Source organism: Pogona vitticeps, chromosome 3 (genome assembly GCF_051106095.1).
Source record: "Pogona vitticeps strain Pit_001003342236 chromosome 3, PviZW2.1, whole genome shotgun sequence".
NCBI classification, from domain to species: Eukaryota; Metazoa; Chordata; class Lepidosauria; order Squamata; family Agamidae; genus Pogona; species Pogona vitticeps.
This window is the reverse complement of record NC_135785.1, coordinates 233,062,632-233,082,285: the sequence shown is the minus strand read 5'-3', so window position 1 is coordinate 233,082,285 and position 19,654 is coordinate 233,062,632. Positions and strand designations below refer to the sequence as shown.

General features: G+C 40.4%; 1 protein-coding gene and 1 pseudogene across 5 annotated transcripts in view; both read left to right on the top strand.

The window, feature by feature from the left end:
- The window catches only part of LSAMP (limbic system associated membrane protein), a 1,273,416-nt gene extending 1,254,469 nt beyond the window's left edge, over nt 1-18,947 (top strand). For all 5 annotated transcript variants that reach the window (XM_078389966.1, XM_078389965.1, XM_072993808.2 and 2 more), the window contains one exon: nt 7,822-18,947. In XM_078389966.1, the coding sequence (XP_078246092.1) occupies nt 7,822-7,919 (98 nt within the window). In that variant the 3' untranslated portion in view covers nt 7,920-18,947. The remainder of the gene's footprint in view (nt 1-7,821) is intronic.
- On the top strand, nt 4,007-4,157 carry LOC140706185 (U1 spliceosomal RNA; annotated as a pseudogene).
- Nucleotides 18,948-19,654: the final 707 nt, after the last annotated feature.

The following is a 19,654-nucleotide window of genomic DNA, read 5'->3' as shown; positions in this document are numbered from 1 at the left end:
GTCATCAGTATTAGGAAATGCAGAAAATAAAGAGATGAACAAAAAAAAATCACCTACTGTATTCACATCAAAACACTTGAATAAAACTAACTTAAGCAAAAGTTGCCCCATAGCACAAGTTGTTCAGATTCAACATCCATATTGCAATGTAGTTTAATATGTATTGTTCCTCATTCCTAGACATCTTTGACCTGCTGCAGTGGGGGGCATTGTCCAGCAGGTGGCTCCAAAGTCTACAATATCAGTTCTGTAAGCTTTCCTTTTCTGTCTCACCTCCCTGCCCCGCCCACATTGATAAAAAGCTCTAATGATATAAACTAGAGGCAACCCTGTTCTAATGGAATTCAGAAATCATACCTTACAATCTACAAGAAATTGCCTGCCATCATATCTAAGTATCTAGAAACATTATATATGTTCGCTAAAATTAAAAGATGAAATTATCAAACTTCCACATAATTAGAAATCCATTATTACAATGACTAATGAATCATCTAATATTTGAATAGGAAACTTACTTGAGTGGTTTCTTTCCTGCTTCTATTTTAACAAACTAGTCAATTAAATATATCCGTCATGTATCCACACTCTAGTGTCTGAGGAAGTAGGCTTTGATCCACGGAACCAAACACTGAAATAATATTGTTCATTTTTTATGTGCTGCAACATTTTTTGTTTTGCTTTGTATTGCTTTTTTGCTGATTCATTCATTTGTTTAATTACCCACTTTTCTCCCAATAAAAAGACTGGAGAAATTTTTAAAAACCTTATTAGCATCCTACAGCCTCTTCTCCAAAAAGCTAGAGTGGGTCTGTGTCTGTCATATAGCAAATGACAATGATGGCTGTCAGTGGGATTCTGGGGCATGTGGGGAGAAGCAGAGACATTCCATCAAGCCTGCTTAAAAACCACCTTCCTGGCATTAAAAAAAAAAGATTAAGGTAAAAACTATCACATTGCCCAGTAAAAGCACTCTGTTCAGTTTTAAAAAGCCCACATGAAGAGGGAGATCTTTGCCTGCCAGCAAAAGGGCAGCAAAAAGGGAGGCAATGTGGCCTGTGTGGAGTTCCATAGATTGGGACCAGTCACTGAAGCAGCCCTCTCTCATGTCCTTGCCAAATGTACCTCTGAGGACAGCAGACATAAGAGAGAAGCTTCTCCTGAAGAAAGCACAAATTAGGGATGCTCCTACAGGGATAGACGGTTTTTCAGATAACCTCTGAACATGAACCCAGGCCTAGCTTACTACACACACATTTGGCTGGTTCAGTCTCTACTGGGATGCTAAAGCTTCTTGAGTGGACATCCAGACCTAGTTCTCTTCTCTTCTCAGGGTTATTGCTAGCCCCAAATTATGGTTATACTACATTTTACCATAAAATTGGAACTAGATGCAGAACCAGGCATAAGAGAGATAGCATACTGGGCCTTCAGCATCCACTCTGTAGTCCGTTTTCAAGGATCTTTCAGACTATTTATGGGACCTAGTGCTATACTGAGGGCTCTTCCTGGTGCAATGTATGTGTGAGGAAACCCATGTTCCACTGATTGTTATCTGGTGAAATGACATCAAACTGACTTTAAGACTACTGTACTCAGTTTTCACAATCCCAGCTTTCACTACCATAATACCAGGCCCACTGGTGGCAAAAGTAAAAATGGAAGCCTGAGTCTCAACATGTTTAAAAATATTGGCAATGCAGATTTTCTTCTTACCTAAAAAGTTCAGGCTTAACGTGTCTTGACCATGGCCTTCTTCAGGAACTAATTGTCCTAAGTCAGCTGTTTCTAAATTATCACATATATTCTTATTTTATGCTTAGCTCCTGAAGAAGGCCACAGCTGAAATGTGTTGACCCCGAGCTTTTTAGATAAGAAGAAAATCTGCTTTGCCAACATTTTTATACATCTTGAGACTCAGTCTCCCATTTACACTTTTGCCTCAAGTCGATGCTTTTGCACTTCCTCCAAACTACCATTCTCCAAACCTCCTGTAAAATTCTTGCTCATCACTTTTCCCTTTCTTAACTGTCTCCATGCTTTCTATTCCAGAGCTGAATTATATATTAAATATATAATGTGCAACTGAGCCCCTTTTGTTCTTTTACTCCAGAGGACATGTTTGGTGATTCAGTTTGTAGCAAAAGGGTTGAAGAATTTAAACCTTCCTTTCTCAACTGTTTTCCCCTTAAACGTCCCCCTCTCTGTGCAGATACTAATACAGGAAGGGATTCTGATGATACCTATGTAGAATGTAGTTTTACTCTAATTATTAGTGTGTTTTTCTTCTCTTCACTAATGCAAAGAAAGTTCATGTCAAAGTTTCATGGCCACACAAACATCATGGCCTAAATTTTCTAGCACATAAGATAGTTCAGACCCTATATGTGTGCATTTAGCCTGTCTTTCATACAGTATTTTGAAAGTATTTGAATTAGAAATTGCCTTCCTCAGACATTTCAGCAGGTATCTACCGTATTTTTTGCTCCATAAGACACACCGGACCTTAAGATGCACTTAATTTTTAGAGGAGGAAACCAGGGAAAATATATTCTGAACCAAATAGTGTAATAAAATATTTAATAAAATATAACAGAATAACATTTGAACCATGTAAAGTGAACAGCAGTCAACAGTGGCATTAATATAGACCATTATCAGCCAGTGATAAGACCTATACCACTCTACCTATATTTTACATTTCCTTTCATCCACCTCCTCCCCATGCTTATAGAAATGTCTCAATGACAGATGAGATTGTTGTGCAACTCTGCCCAGCTACAGCTCAAGCCTATATTAAGTTAGAAATGGTTTGTTTGATTTGGCACTGCATTGAGAGGTCCCTTTTAGTTGTGTGGAGGATAAATAGTGGAATTAAACTATTTAACAGCTGGTTTTCCTTATTTACTTTAGGTTATGCAAAAGAACAGCAACACAAAGCTTAACCCAATCCCATTCACCAGCAGTAGCACATGCTCAGCATAAGACCCAATCTCCATTTTCTGACATAATTGAACGTTTATAGCATGCAAGGCACAACAGGTTAGGCCACACAAAACCATGAACAATGTTCTTGACAAGCCAAAAAAACTGAATACAATCTATAGTAGCTGAAATCAGGAAGCAGGTACTGTAATCCAGTTAGAAGTCACGAGGCACAGTTAGTTACCTTGCTGCAACACCCTTTGGAAATACATTCTCTATTAGATGCCCAGAACTAGTTGAAAAGTTTGCAAGTTGAATCCAAATTTCCCATAGAAATGCATTGAAAATTAATGCATTTTTATGGGGGGGAAAGGTCAGAAACTTTAAAAAACTTAAAAGAAAGTCACTTACCAAGTACTGTAGACTGAGCCTTGCTCTTCACAGTGCCTTGGTAGACCCCAGAACAGCCAAAAAAGAGTCCCAAACAGCTAAAAGCCAGCAGGCACCCGGCAGACGGCAGCCATTTTGTGCTCTTCTCCGCTCCTGCTCCTTCCCCTTCCCCTCTCCCCACCTAACAGCTGATCGACGCTGGTCTGAAAGGCTTTGCAGGCCGCTTTTAAAGCAAGTGCCCCATGCACGTTTCTACACAAGCAGGTTTCAGCTCAAACAGAGCACCTTTTCACCCAAGCAGGGTTTAACCCAAAACAAGCAGCTTTTAAACTAAATTTTACATTTTAAAACAACAATACCAGGCAGTCCCAGGTCTCTCTCCCAGCAATCTAACTGCTTGGACTAGCAAGGAAGCAGACAAGCAGCCTCTTCACTAACTGAAAGTTTGAATTTCCCTGCTTTCCTCACATAGTAGGTATGCTAATATCTGTGTACTGGAGGATTGTGGGAGGAACATACCAGCCCCTGATGGGGGTCCTGTGGGGCACCCCAAAACACTGAATAGGTCTCTTGGCCTCTTTCAGGACTGGGGCTGTGCAGCCCTGCTCTGATCAGGAGGTGCAGCCAGGGGGTCACCATGCCTTTGGGCGATAGGGCACAGAAAGGGGAAGAATTTTCAGGGGCCATTCCAACTCATACCTGGCAGGGGAGATACCATTATTGTAAAAGTGTTTTTCCCAGGGTAAGGCTCATATATTGCACTCTGGATGTGCTGACCCCTGTGATTTCCCCAAATGTGAGAAAATCAACTGCCTAAGTGGGGGGCTGTGTGGTTTCCCCTGGTCTTTCTAGAATTACTCTTTCCCCTTTGGTCCTTGGCTGTTTTCATTGCATGCTGCCATAGGCCTGTTAGCCTTGCTGGTTTTCCAGGTGGGCTGCACGAAGCAGATCCTGGAAAGCCAGCAGTGCAGAAAGGTGAGGCCCAAACAGCAAGCAGTCTTTGGTGCCAGTTCAGAGGCCTCCCAGCATAGCAGTGGGAGGCTTCTGGGTGGTGGTGGCTGAACCCTTTTTTACTGTATTCGCTCCATAAGACGCACATACTTCCCCCCCCCCACTTTTTCTGGGGGGAAGTGTGTCTTATGGAGCAAAAAATACAATAAATCATCTCTTAAAACTGAGGCAAATCTACCTGTGTCTTAATTCTTCAACTCTGATTCACTCTTCTCAAGCATGAGGTACATTTCATAATAGTGCTTTGGGAGCCTTAGGTTCTAGCTAATTCTCCATTAAAAGCTATGATTCTTAATAAGTATAAGAGCAGCTCCAAAAAAAGTGATACAAGGTTAACCTGAGGGAGTCAGACTCATATTTGAAACTTAATAGCTTGATTCATGTGATTTTTTTTCCTGGCACTTTTTTAGCACTTGTAAAGAAGGTCTTAAGTCAGATTTTCTACACACGTCTTTGAAACAAGGATCATAATCATGACAAATTGGGAATTATGAATACCTGCCAGTATTTGTAACTCAATTTTAAATTCTTGCCTTTTGGAAGTATTGTACAGTGGACCTTCTACTTACGGAATTAATCCGTATTGGAATGGTGGCTGCAGGTCGAAAAGTCTGTAGGTCGAGTCCCCATTGACCTACAATGCATTGAAAACCGATTAATCCCATAACCAGCAGTTTTTGTTCCATTTTTGTTCCATTTTGGTTTTTTTTTCTGGTCTGTAGGTCGATTCTTCGGCTGCAAGTCGAATCTAAATTTTGCGACCAGAGAAGTCTGTAACTCGAAAAGTCTGTAAGTCGAGCCGTCTGTAAGTCGAGGGTCCACTGTATTAGGAAGCAGAAAGATATACCTAGAGAAAGCAAACATATAGAAAAATAAATGGCCAGTTCCTCCATGTTGCTAAACATTCTTAAATGATTTCTAAATATTCAGATTACCATCCAGGGAGGTTTTCTGGGATTTATTTTAATGCAATAGTCATGGCTGTCTCCAGCAGAACAGACAAAAGGATGAGGGGAAAGCAACAGACTTATTAGAAAAGGTAGGTAAATTAGATTCCATTTCAGAGCAATGTGCACATCACCTGTCTAGATTCACATTTACCCAGCTAGACAGAGATAGATTGTATCTCAAAAGACTTCTCTGTTTGCTTGCTTGCTTGCTCATTTTAAAGTACTGAGATTCAGATTGGAGCACTGGATTCTACTATATTTACATAATACAAAATACAATATTGACTGAATGACGGATGTACAGTGAGAGCTACACAAAGCTACTATTGGAAGAAGTGCTTCAAATGAATCTCTGCTTAGAGATCACAGCAAGCAGGACAGCAGTAAAAGCCAGGCTGAATGAAAGGGCATCCATCATGTTAGCACTCAGTGTTCCTGTTGTGATCAGGTATTATTTGTTGCTGCAGCAGTGAGCTGCGTTCATTCCTCACCCGTGTGAAAAATCAAAGCTTTCCTGGCATTCCTGTTGCTCCTTCCCATAGGCCTAACATTGCAGGACCATAAATGTTACATTGAAATCATTCCCCCTTCTGATTGCCAGATAAATAATTATGCAACCTCCCCTGAGATTGAAGCTATTTGCTGATTGGATCCATGCTTTATTGATTAGAGTGCTGTGATGAATCAACCCCTGAGGAGTCAGTGTCTGGATGTAAGCAGACGGTTATCAATGTGCAGAATGATAATGAGTCCTGGCATTCAGGGAGCGCCACATGGAGAGGGAGTAAACAGGTGGACCATGCTGCTTGAGCAGAAAGGCAGGATGGGAAGATCTCTCATAGAAAGCTCCTGCTCAGCCTCTCCCAGCCAGATTCTCCAACAGGAAATGGGAACCAGTCATGAAGAGGGAACTGGCAGGTTCTCCTTTGGACCTCTAATAGAATGGATTGTACAATTTCTGCTTGCAAAGGGAGAAATCAAATGTTTTACGACCCTTGTAAAAGGAGGGTGAGAGGGAGGGAGGGAGGAAAGAAAGAAAGAAAGAAAGAAAGAAAGAAAGAAAGAAAAAGAAAGAAAGAAAGAAAGAAAGAAAGAAAGAAAGAAAGAAAGAAAGAAAGAAAGAAAGAAAGAAAGAAAAATATTACATATCCATAATAGAATGTCTATACTACCAAGAGCCTTTCTAGACATCAGGACATTATCTAATTATGGCATCTGCCACCTATAGTATGAAATGGTGCAACCTAATTTTTCCTCTTCTGCTATCAGCTCTTGCAATGGATGAATTAGCCCCAGTGCCAAAACAAAAGCTAGGCAGAGCACAGTTCGCACTGTTGACTGAGCAAAAAAAATCTCTGACTCTCCAGTTTTTCTTCTCATCGTAGAGTACTGTAGCTTAGTTTTCTCAAGCACACTGCCAAGAGTTAATAAAATTGTATCCTATCAGGTACCGTTTGTAACAATTTCCATATCTAATTGATAGATCTGTCTAACCTCCATGTGCTGTGCTTTTGGTAGCAACATGTTCTTCCCCACTGTGGATCATCTCTGTTTAATGGTTTTTGTATAGATGTTTTATTAAAACAAGCAAACTCTTCACTTTTTAAAAATATAAATAAAAGGCATGTGGGGATTTAAAAGGGGATAATATCCATCCTCTTAGTCACCCACACTCTAGTGCCATCAGACTGGGAGCAATTTACTGGACTCTGAAGTGAAATAACAGCAGCAGCAGCAGAAATAACTAAAAATATGAAAGTTAACACACTATAAGCCAGGGATGGGCACTTGTAGCTCTGTGGCCTAATTTTTTGTATCCCTCAGCTTCCTTTGATGTCTGTGATGAGCTGGGCACTCTGGCGAAAGTGGCCTTCCCCTCTCTCAGCAGCCACATGGCCCATGGAAAAAGAAGGAGAGAAAGAAGGGGAGTAAGGCATTAAAAAGAGAGAGAAAAGGTGGTGGCAGAAAGACGGAGAAATATAAAGAGGTAACGGAGAGAAACAGAAATCCAGTGTGGTGTCACAGACAGAGTAATGGACTAGGACTCAGGAGACCTGAGTTCAAATCCCCACTTGGACATGGAAACACACTGAAGGGTGGCACTGGTAAAAAACGCTCCCTAAATATTTCACGTATCTTGGAAATCCTATTATGGTGGCCATAGGTCAGATGTGAATTGATGGCACATAAACCAGAGTGAAAAGAAGAGAGAGACAAAAATATGATGGACAGGGAGAAAGTGGCAGGTGGCAGTTCCACCTTTTTTGAGCTCTGACTTTACATCCTCTGCTGGCACAAACCTTCAATGTACATTTGCTCTCTAAAGGAATTACACCGTTGATAGGAAACACTTTGGCCATCCTTACTGTAATTGCAATAACTTTGGCTGCCATTTCTCCTACAGGAAGCTCCAAAAAAGTCAGTGCTTTTTATTGCCATGAGTGTGGGTAACTGTTTACACAACCACTTTTGCTTGAATGTATATATAATGTTATGTATTATTTTGTTTTTGTCTTCTCTCTCTTCTTCTCTTTTTATTCCGTAGGACCTGGAACAGGGATAGCGGGCAATGGATCAAAGTGTCTGGCCGTACCACTGTGGCTGTTGGCAGTCTCCCTGCTCTGCCTACTCAGCAAATGTTAATAACATCCGAATTTTAAATAAAAAAAGGAAAAAAATTAAAAACCCAGCAACAACAAGAACATCACACAAAGCAAAGCAAAACAAAACAAAACAAAAATGTCATGCAGGAGACAGAGCAAGAGAGAAAGGGGGAGGGAAAGGACAGCTTCTTTCACGAATTTTTGTGTGTGCCGCAATGAAGGGGGGAAATTTTAATGACGAAGAATCAACAGCATTTATTATAAGAAACTGTCAAGTCACTGACCATCCAGGAGTATGAGAGATGAGACGGATCACTCAATGGAGGCTGGATCTTGCCAAGGATGCTGGACAAAAGAAAATAACTTTTATTCTTTCAATACCCTCATATCATTTCTTCTCCTCCCTCCGTCCTCCCTCTCTCTCTCCTCCCTCCCTGCCTCCCTCCCTCCCTTCCTTCCTAAAAAGAGAAGGCTCTTGTTTTGGTGTCAATAGCCACTGTCTTTTGATCGATTTATTCATTTTTAAAGGGATATTTAGCTTTTTCAGATATCTGACAAACAGTGGTGCAGATTTCTCTGGCATACTGGTGTCCCATGAAGAAACTCCATGAGGTCCTGGCCTTGCTGCCTCCCAGCTTAGCTTGTCCCTTACAACCCTGTCCACTCTTAGCTCAAAATAATTTGAGTGTGCTGAAACCTGCCAATTTGAGTTACCTGCCCTCTTGTTCTTCCCAGTCCCAGCCCCAGCCCCATCTCCCTCTCTCCCTCTCTTTCTCTCTCTCTTACATGTGTGTCTCTGTGTGTGCATCTCTCTCCCTCTCTCTCACTCACTCACTCTCACTCTCAAAAGCATGCAAAGGGACAACAATCCCTGTGTACATAAGCTCATCAAACTGTAGATAATAACTATCATTGTACATGAGGTTGAATGTTTACTTGGATGTGAATTCAGGGTGATGAGGAGAAGAACAATGATTTCTCTAGCAGAATTGCCTTGAATTCTTCTTGGGATCCCTGTTTTGAGGATCTTGACTTCATCCTTCTCCTGCTTCAAACCTATTTCATTTGAGTAATGTTCAAGTGGTACATTTATCTTTTCCATGTGACACCTCAGTTTGTCTTCATCTGTACAGGACTGGTTACCTGTAGACAGGGCCAGAGATAGCCATCAGCCTCATGGAGGCTGCTAAACACTAGGAATATTTGATGGAATAAGGGTTGGAAACATATGAGATCTGAAAATGATTAGAGCAATTACACCTCAAGGCCTGGGCAATTGCTTACTATATGTAATGTAACAAAAAAAAAATCTTACCTACTGCTGGATGTCTCTGGGAAAGGAAATTGCAAGAGATCTGCCAGTGTGTCTCAGCCAAGACCAAGCAGGCTCAGTTTCAAGGAATAACAACAGGCCTGCTGTCAGAGGAATGAGGGAACTAAATGCTAAATAGAATACAAAAGGTTCCTCAGAGTAGCTTTAGTTCAGTTGTACAAGGCACAGTGAGGCCTTAGAATTTTCTAATGTTACTACATCTCATGGATGTGGACTGTGCTGCAGTTTAAACCACTGAGCCACTGGATTGTTGGCACTTCACATCCATGAGACAGCGTGCGCTCCAGTTGCTTGCCCCACCTCCTGACAACCTAACAGTTCAAAAGCATGCAAATGCATATAGATGAATAGGTACCACCTCAATGGGAAGGTCATGGCATTCTGTGTCTAATCATACTGGTCACATGACCACAGAAAGTGTCTATGGACAAACGCCGGCTCTTCAGCTTGCAAAATCGGGATGAGCACCAGCCCCTAGAGTCGGACGCAACTGGACTTAATTTTCAAGGGGAACCTTTACCTTTACTTTACCAAAATTCAGGCTGCTGTGGTGTGCTGTAGATGGAAATCAAAGGATCATCACACCAGCTGTTACAGAACTCGGAGTCTTGTGTGTTGCTCTTTTCTGGCTCTGCCATAGATTTTAGTTGAGACCTTGCAGCTATTTATTGCTAGTTATGCTTTACTTGCATATGTGACCATCTTTTCTGTCTCTGAAGTGAAATGGATAGTATCAGCTCTAGGCTGCCCCCCCAAGTGGGGTGGGTGATTTGTATGAACACCACTCACTGAGGGTAGATAAAGCTGGATCTAGGCTTAAGCCTTCTGTGTAGAAACTTGAGGAAAGCCATTCCATTTAGGGATTTTTTTTATATTGAAGCTGTTCGTGTATTTTTGAGTCTGTGGCTAGGAACCATTCTGACCCCTGAACTTGATCAGTTTTCCAAAGGGATATATTTTCTTTGGATAAGGAAGAAGAGGGGTTCCCTCCTTGTTCTCAAGATGGTGCATTATACTCAGCTTGGCAATGTATGTGCTTTCTAAGGAAATAAAACAAGCTTTTTTGTGACTATGCTAAAACACATGTAAGTCGATAAAAAGAACAATTATATTTTCCTATACATGGCATCGATATGGTACACTTTTATAAGCCAGAAAAAATAGACAAGCTGTTTCTTAGGTTTGGAACACTGAAATCCATCTCCAATATCCTGAGCTTAGGAAAATTACTGGGTGTTTTTCTTACTACAACTCCCAGAGTGCCTGAACTTTTCTATGCTTTCCCCAGAGCCTAAACAGAGGAACACTTTGAGAAAGAAGTGCAATTTGGCAGTTAAAGTTGTAGCTTCACTAGTATCTCATCTACCCATTAATAAGCATGAGGCATCGGGTTTTCATGGACTTTAGATCACTTCAGATATGGAGTAGAGGGACATACGTATAATTGGGGAATACTTTATACTGTTTGCCTTTTCATACTGTGTACCATTCTGTGGCATTCCTGCCACAAAACAATCCAAGTGCAAGAGATTAATGAGATGTTTGCTGAGCACTACTGGTAGAGATGAGGTAGGGTGTCCATGTTTTAAGTCAAGGTTCTTTGTATTTCTGGTGCGAGTTACACTTCAATGTTTCAGTAGGTAGCTCCTCCCAATTTGCCTTGGCAACTGAGTCCCACTGAATTGTTCATGAACATTGAGCATGCATGGCTCTATAAACATATACATTTAATATCCATTTGCTCTGCTGGATGGCTCAGAAAGGGGCACCCTGAATTAATGATGATTATAAATTTCTGGCCCAAAGAAGCTGGTTGGGTTTTTAGAAACATAATGGTGAAGTCAGAAAAGACCTCAGATATATCAAACATGTCCTGTTGCTGTTAAAGGTAAACGAGTACCCTTTATTCACAGGAGTACCCTTCCTTCTGAGTATTGTTAAGTGCACAACTGGTGTATGAAGCTTCTGCCCCTTGCTACCAATTTGGTTAGATTCACCAGTCCAGTCCTGTGACATGGTATTGGTCTGTTCATAAACTGCCCAGGAGCCAAGCCACAATTAGTGGCTTTTCACTGGGAAATTGTTAGCTTATCAGCTTTGAGAAACGACATGGGACAGGATAAAAGAAATCCACCCCTAAATTAGTGCTCCAGTTGTAGCTTTCGTTCTACTTAAGTGCAAAGCAAAAACAAATTCCATTCTCTCTTTCCCCTGCTCAGTGTAACTGAACTGTACCAGCAACTGCATGTAGCAGTTGGATGGTGATAACTAGTAATGTAAATTCTGTATGAGGAAAGTTACTGCTCGGAAATGCTAATACGGTTATATGTGTGTGTTAAATTAAATATTTCCTTTTGCTAGAAAAACTACCAGCCCTTCCCAAAAGTTCACCTTGATCAACAGCATGGCCTCAGTACTCCCACTGTTTAAGCCATTTATTTTTTCCTGAGGTCTGCAGTTTGGGACCAACTCTGGCAGTCAATTAAGTAGGCAGCCAGGCTTCTCTGTAACATCCTTCCAATGCTTATATTCACTGTAGGACAGTTAGTATTCCATACAGATAGAAAACAAGATAGAGATGTGTGTGTGTGTGTGTGTGTGTGTGTGTGTGTGTGTGTGTGTGTGTGTGTGTGTGTGAGAGAGAGAGAGAGAGAGAGAGAGAGAGAGAGAGAGAGAGAGAGAGAGAGAGAGAGAGAGAGAGAGCATTCACTATAGACAGAAGAAGGTATCCATTCCTAAAGGATACCCAGTATGGAGATTTGGTGAAGTGGACACACAAGAAATAAAACTAATGCCCCAAACATACATACAGTGTGTGCCTTGGTAAAAACAGACACTGCAGCTCAGACTATGGTGTCTTCAACTTACAGTCTGTCCCATATACATAAACACAGACTTTGCTTCCTTATACTCTCTCACAGCAATGGCTTCTCACATTTATTGTTCAACAACCCAGAGAAGCCAATGCAAGAAGCCAGGTGAACTTAACAGGCCACCATACTGGTGCTTTTACTTCTTGCTGTTGCTGAGATGGAAGCATCAGACAACACCACATCCGATTCCTGGAAACAGTCTGAACAGTGATTTAAACTGAGTCATTGCTTTAAAAAAGTGTGGAAGGCATTGCAAGCTGATTGATGGAGGAAGCTGATTGATTGACCTATAGCATTTGGGTTGTTTGCCAACCAACATCCTTATTTGATTCAGGTTCTCACAGCTTGTTCTCACAATCTGTCTATCCATCATAGCTTCTAATAATACACTATGACAATGAAGCTGCTTTTTCCAAGAGTTTAATAAATAGTAGGTAGATGGTGGGAAAGGTTATTTCCTGTTCCAAGGGTTAACTATACATTGGAGATCAATAGATGTAATGATATCCTGCTGGCCCTAATGTATGTTTATGAGGTTAAATATGGAATGCTACAGAAGCAAATGCAGCTGCAGGTGTTTTCAATGGAAAAGCAGTTGGCAAGGAAAATGCTGAGCACCCCATTGGTTCTCCACATTATACAGCTTTTCTTTCGTGGAGCTGTTTTTCATTCAAGAAGAAGGTAGGAGGATTTTTTTTTTTAAAGATGCAAATGAAATCTGTCATTTTGGGAACTTGAGACAGAGAAGTCGGGATGTGCCATCGAATAGTTAAGGGGGCAGATTTCTCTCAGCATTTCAAGTGAGCAATCTATCATTGATTCTAGTAGTACCATGTAATGAACTTCTATCATCTAATATACATAGTAATATATTGCATCATGTACTTCTACTATGGGCTTACAGCAGAAATTTGTCAATGTATTCAACTTTGAGAATTTTACAGCTCTGCTTTTAACCACTTGATCATTCTCACTAGACTAGGACTAATGGTTCCCTGGTAAGAAGCCATGTGCTGGGATCCCAATCTTATTCTTCCAGATGTCTAATTGTTACAGCAGGTTCCCTGATTTCCAAAGGATTTTTCTCAGCTGCTAGGAGACCCTGGAAAAAATGGTTTGAGAAAGAGTATTTAGGGCCACAACAGATTTTGGCTGTTTAAACAGTGACCTAACTTTGTGAGGGTCATACCACACTCCTCCTTCCTTTCCACAAGTCCCATTTCTTCATTTTGGACCTTGGTATAGGGTGAAAGGCTCTTGAGAGTCCCCTGGACTGCAAGGAGAACAAACCTATCAATTCTGAAGGAAATCCACCCTGAGTTTTCACTGGAAGGACAGATTCTGAAACTGAGGCTCCAGTATTTTGGCCATCTCATGAGAAGAGAAGACTCCCTGGAAAAGACCTTGATGTTGGGAAAGTGTGAAGGCAAGAGGAGAAGGGGACGACAGAGGATGAGATGGCTGGACAGTGTCATGGAAGCAACCAACATTAATTTGACACAACTCCGGGAAGCAGTGGAAGATAAGAGGGCCTGGCGTGCTCTGGTCCATGGGGTCACAAAGAGTTGGACACGACTAAACAACGACGATAGGGAGAAAGAGAAGAAGGAACCCTGGATACTTGAGACATGAGGCCATTTCTAGATTGAAATGTTTTTCTCCTCTACCAAGTCCAGACAGGCTCCTCTGGTGGGTATCATCCTTCAGAGAAGAAATCTTACCTTTCTTCATGTCTCCTGAAAACCTTTAAAGAATTCTTTGGATACAGCACAATGTCCTTTTAAAAAGAGCTGCTACATCTGAAATCAGAACAGCTATAATATTATCTAACATCTAGTAGAAGAATGAGGAAAAGAAAAATGTAAGCACTCTCCTAATGCTTTAATTTTGACAGTAGCAGTGGATTTGGATGGAAGCGTTATGTACGGTATGAGACGAAGAACGATGTGTATATGGATATGAATATTTGTGTGGGTGTGTATCAGTAGCCATTAGCCCAAGCTTGGTCCCTGGCTAGTGGTTACAAGCTCCATTTCCTTGTCCACTTGCACTTCTTTTCTGTGGTGGAAAAGTTGCCGCAAGACCACTTTTTCCCTTCGCTAAGCAACATAGTCCAAAATTAAGGAAGAAATTCACCCCCAACTCAAAACAAAGGTGTGTGAATAGGCTCTCCATTCTTTTCTTTTCTTTTCTCCCTTGCATTTATGGCTGTATACCCAACACCCATTAACCTGCCATTAAGCCCAATTGAAGTCAATTGATTTTACTTCTAAGTAAACATTATAGGATTGCACTATAAAGCCCATGGTAGTTATTGCTTTATAAGTATGGGCTACAGACAGCCATGAAACCCTTACAGAATTCCCACCCCCCACTGTTGGTGACTTCAATTACACTATTCTACCTTGAGGTAATCTGGCTCAGAGTTCTATTCCCACCCCTACAGTGACATTAAGGGTTATACTGTACTGAAGTGCCCTGGAATGGATAACAGATGGGTGAGGGAGATAGAAGTTTAACCTAGGAAGGGAAAACAGAGGTGACAGAGGCTAGGAACTGGGAGCAATATATGGTGATAAACTTATTCCTAGTGCTGGCCAGACACAGTAAATGTCAATGATGAATACACTGCAAGCAGTATTAGAATCACGAATAGTTCTATGACATCTAGATGGTACACCAAAACCATCTCTGCAGATTTGCTAAATATGTTGTCAACCAAAAACCTTGTTTACCACACATGACTGAAGTCTGTAAGTGCTCCCATAACTACAAGCCATATATCGCCTACTGGAATGGAATCAAGTTTCTGCTTTGGTGATTCTTCTGACGCCTCCTATTACTTACCCAAAACCTTTAAGGACATTGAGCACACAGATCCAGGAGCACTATTGGTGCATTAGGAAAGGAGCTAAGTTGTATTCACCTTCCCTATATACTACAATCCTTGTCACTAATGGTGGGCTTTGTCAGTGTCATATCTGCTTTTTGCTTTGCTGTGTTAGGGTCATTTGCAAGTGTTGGGCTGAATGCATTGCTTTGATATTGTAGAGTTGCTGATAAACACTGTGCTACTGGCAGCAGGTTTTTTAGGGAAAAGAAAACTAAAATCTTATGTTTTTTAAAGTATACTTGTAAAATAACAAAAAAAATTAAAAAACCAAGACAGGGTTTTCCTTAGGCAAGACAAGATGGGCTGAACCAAGAAATAGGGGAGGGGCAAGTCATGGCTGGAGCAGATGAGTGTGAATCAAAATTCCCTTGAAACTCTGCCACTGACTCATTATGGGACCTTGGTCAATGCTATATTTGATGCCCAAACGTCTCCTCTGTATAATGGGAAGGTATACTGAGGCACTTTAAATAAAAATTGCATGCAAGTCACAATTTTATAAAGTTTCTAGCAATCTCTGTTTGATAAGAGTCTTGTGGGTGGTATTTAGTTTGGAGGAATAATAATTATTTAATTTTCTGTCATCGTCCAGAGATTCAGATGTTGTCTTTGTGCTTTCTGAGAGGTGCTGAGCACCCTCAGTTCTCATTGGCCCCTGAACATTTTTGCTTGCCACTACCACTGGTCAGTGTTACTGGAAATTAATAATTTCATGATTGCACATTCACGTGAAGTTGTTCATACTCTGTTTCTACTCTTTCCCCTCATGCTCCCCCTGCTTTCCTGTTTCCCCATTCCCTCACGGCCCTAAAAATCTACAGCTTGTCACTGTGCCAGAGTGGTGATTCAGAAGGGGACACCAGTTCCTCAAGACTCTAGGTGTTATCGTGTTTGATTGATGGAAGTTTAACATTTAGTGTGATAAAAACAAAAATACAAAAAAAAAAGATTGTATTTCTTCTGCAAGTTTGTAAATATGTAAGAGTGACATGAAATGTCCAGTAATGTCCATAAGGAGGAAGAAACACTTAGATACAAAGATGTCTAGCCCTTTGTTCAAACAACTGGAGCTTAATGGGGTTGGGGAGGCATTCCTTCTTCATGGTAGCCAGAGAGCATGGAGGCAACCATCTCGGAACAAGTGAACTCCAAATATAACAGGAGTGTGACATCTTGCATGCATCTTGCTATCTGGCAAATGTGGTGCAGCTTCAAATGTCTATGAATTACCAAGGAAATTGGTCTGTGGGTCACTGTGTATTCTATTTTCCCCCACAGCTTTGAGGTTCTTAGATCAGAATTCAGAAACCTCTCCCTCAAGAGCTCGGGTGTATATTATTTGATCCTACCAAATGACAGTATTTCTGAAAGACAAGGGTACCATTCTGATTCCAGTGAAAGCAATGGGATTTCATTCAGTGACATCAGTGAAATTAAGATTTTATGCCTTTAATTAACTAAGCGAAAGCTTCATCACACTTTTAGATCACTTCAAAAGTCTGCATATAATATCTTGAAACCACACCAGATTTTTCAGGGGATTCATGGACATTCAATAAAGAGACAGCTGATATGTCTTTGTTTTCAGCCACACCAAAGGAGACTTCCATACATAATGTACTGTAATTCCTTTACACTTTTCATGAAAAAGACCAAGTGAATGGAGTGGAAGCTATTCCTACTATGCGTTTGGTAATAGGATCCACACCATCAGTCCTATCCCCTGTCAGCCACAGCTGATGTCACCATTGCACTTAATGCTACAACAAACAACACCCAGATGTCCTGTGAACATGGATTCTGGGATGTTCGTTGCAGGATGTGAAAGATAAATGCTTTCGATCTCTCTTTGGAGAGGAATATATTTCATTACAGATTCAGATTCACAGAAAATATGGAATCTTGTCAAGGATGTTCCCAGAATTATGACCAGAAATGTGTTTGGATTGAAAAGTTACTCTACCTGAAAAATAAAGTGTTGGTCAGCTGTGCAATGTGTGTGTATGTGTGAAACAAACCTATGCAAGACTATAGCCCTTGCATGCATGTGCATTATTAACACTAGCTGATCAAGGAACTGAGGGTGGAGGAGAATTATGAATATTCCCAATGTTTTAGTTTTGTTTATAAAGATATATAAAGATGCCTTCTGTTTGTAAAGTACATAGAGATTTTTCTCTCTCTTGCAACTGAGAAATGTGCAGCACATACTACAGACAGCATGCATTGATTCATCGCTTGAAGGAGCTAATCCTTTCAAGGATACGTAGTGTTCCAGGCAGGAGTGTGTGATATCTTTAAATGCTTAGCTATTACTGTTTTTATCTTAGCAGATTTACTAGGACCACTGAAAGGCATCTACTTCCAATACTGAGAGCATATTTGCTAATAGGGATTGATTAGGAAGATCTCATAATAGAACAGTATAAATGATCTGAGCCAATCCAATTTAAGGTTGCCCTTCTGACACATATTCCAAACAGTTTTCTCAAGAAGAAAATTCTTGATGATATAGAACTTCTTATTTCCTTTAACTGAAGCAGAGCTGTACCTTCAATTGAGATATTGCCTTTAAGCACCACTTTCACAAAGGTCTCTAAAGAAACCAGTTCATCCTGATCAAAAAATGTTTTGAATTTGGATGGTGTGATATGTGTCGTGACAAACAGTCAATATGGATGGTTAAGAGCTGAAATGTACTAATATTATAAAGCACGTGGAATTATTAGCATTTCAAATTATTATGGAGAAAGTGTGCATGAACAAATACAATCAAACATGTAAAATGCAGTTCCATGTGAGAACATCATAATGGGGATGCAGGAAATTCAAAGTCATGTTGTTGACTGTCCCTTGTGAAATTGTGTAAGAATCAATTTGTTTCCATATAGAAATATTTGCCTTGGTTTCTTCTAGATTCATATCTCAATGGACTCTACCAGGCATCTAAGCTAAAACTAAGAAAGATCTAAGCCAATTGCTCTTAGTTTTCATTCAGACACAAACCAATAGAACTTGAAGTCACAATACATTGGCCCATGTGGCTTCAAAGGGACCCAAGTGCACCAAGTTTATTCTGGATCCAGCCCTGCATTAAATATATTAATATGCAAGAAATATGTCCATCTAACCACCTCTTGTCAAAAGGCTGTCTCAAGAGTGGGTTTTGTTTTCCTTCTCTGAAATCACATTTGTTCCTCCTATTGGTCACAGAGAATGCTCACTCACTTGCTCACACACAGGTACACATGAACATTCCACGCTGCGTTCAAGACCACAACCACACCCTTGCCATTTTTGCTTCTCCCCCATCTTCCCCCATGACAAATGACAGATTTGCTCAAGGTGGTTTTCAAACAAACAAAAAAAACACCTATCTGTATAAAAAGCCAGAAGCCTTGTAGCTTGTGGTGAGCTCCTGCTAACAAGGAAAGGGTTACCTAGACAAGAAAAGGGGCGGATGGTCAAGTTGTCTCCATCAACTCCTGACCCTTTCAGTTTCTCCAGCTGCAGCCAAAATTTTTCCTCCAGCCCTTTGGGAGGATATCCAGTCTCTTCTTGCTGCACTGGTGGGCAGTTAGAATTCTCCTCATTAACAGTGTTATATACGTATAAATATATATATATATATCTATATCTTTATATATATTTTTCCCCAGCACCGTAGACATGATCTGAACTTCTCTTTAATGAAACAAGAATGTGGCCATTCTATTTTTATTTTATTTTTTCTGTCAGTTTTTCAAAACTAGCTCTGTGGAAGAAAATTTTAAGGCGCAGTGTGTGTAAAAGAAAAAAAAAGACAAGCTTTTTTCTTTTCTGGTTTTTTTTTCTGTTCTCAATGTATTTAACTTCTGTTTTTGTGTCTCTGTTTATTTACATCTATGAATGCTCTGCTCTTCTGTGGTCTTTAAAAAATCCACAAAAAACAAAAACAAAATACAAAAATGAAATAAACGTGAAAAGGAGGAGCTGAGTCTTCATTTCGTGTCCTGTCTGCATTCTTGGATTGGCAGTGGGGAAGGAGGGAGGCTATACATTATCTGTATGAGCTCTGCATTTTTTTGCAACTGGAGGTGTTAAACTATAGGCCAACTGAGACATATATTTAGCGTGGTTCTATTTTTATAAGCAGTGCTACCTTAACTGGTAAAACACCTGTTTCTTACTGCATGTGATTTTCCTCACCTATGTAACTTGCATTTAGGATACTTTTTAAAATTAAACATTTGAAGGTAAACATCATGTAGAAAGATTCTAGTGAATTGGAAAATGACACTATATTAGCCAAATATATGACATGAAAGAAGAGTAAAAGTCTGTCCAGTGTGTGAGAATTATGGGTTTGCTCTAGCATATGAACCCATGATGTGGATATAAGGAAATCTTACGTCTACAATGACAAGTCAACACTGATCTATTTGAGCTGTCAGGAAGAAAAACGATCTGCTCATAGTGAGCTGTTTCTCCAGTTGTCCTGCAATTGCTTGTAGAAGTCTCTGAATCTGAAACTATATCATAGAAGTCGCTTAGTCAGCCATATCAAGTAATTTTGGCATTGCATGGCATGCCTGTAGTATGACACCCACATAATACATGATAGTTTGATTGCCATGAATTTCTAGAATTCACAAGGCACTATGTGTTCCTTCAAAAACATCTAGTCCATGGTATCC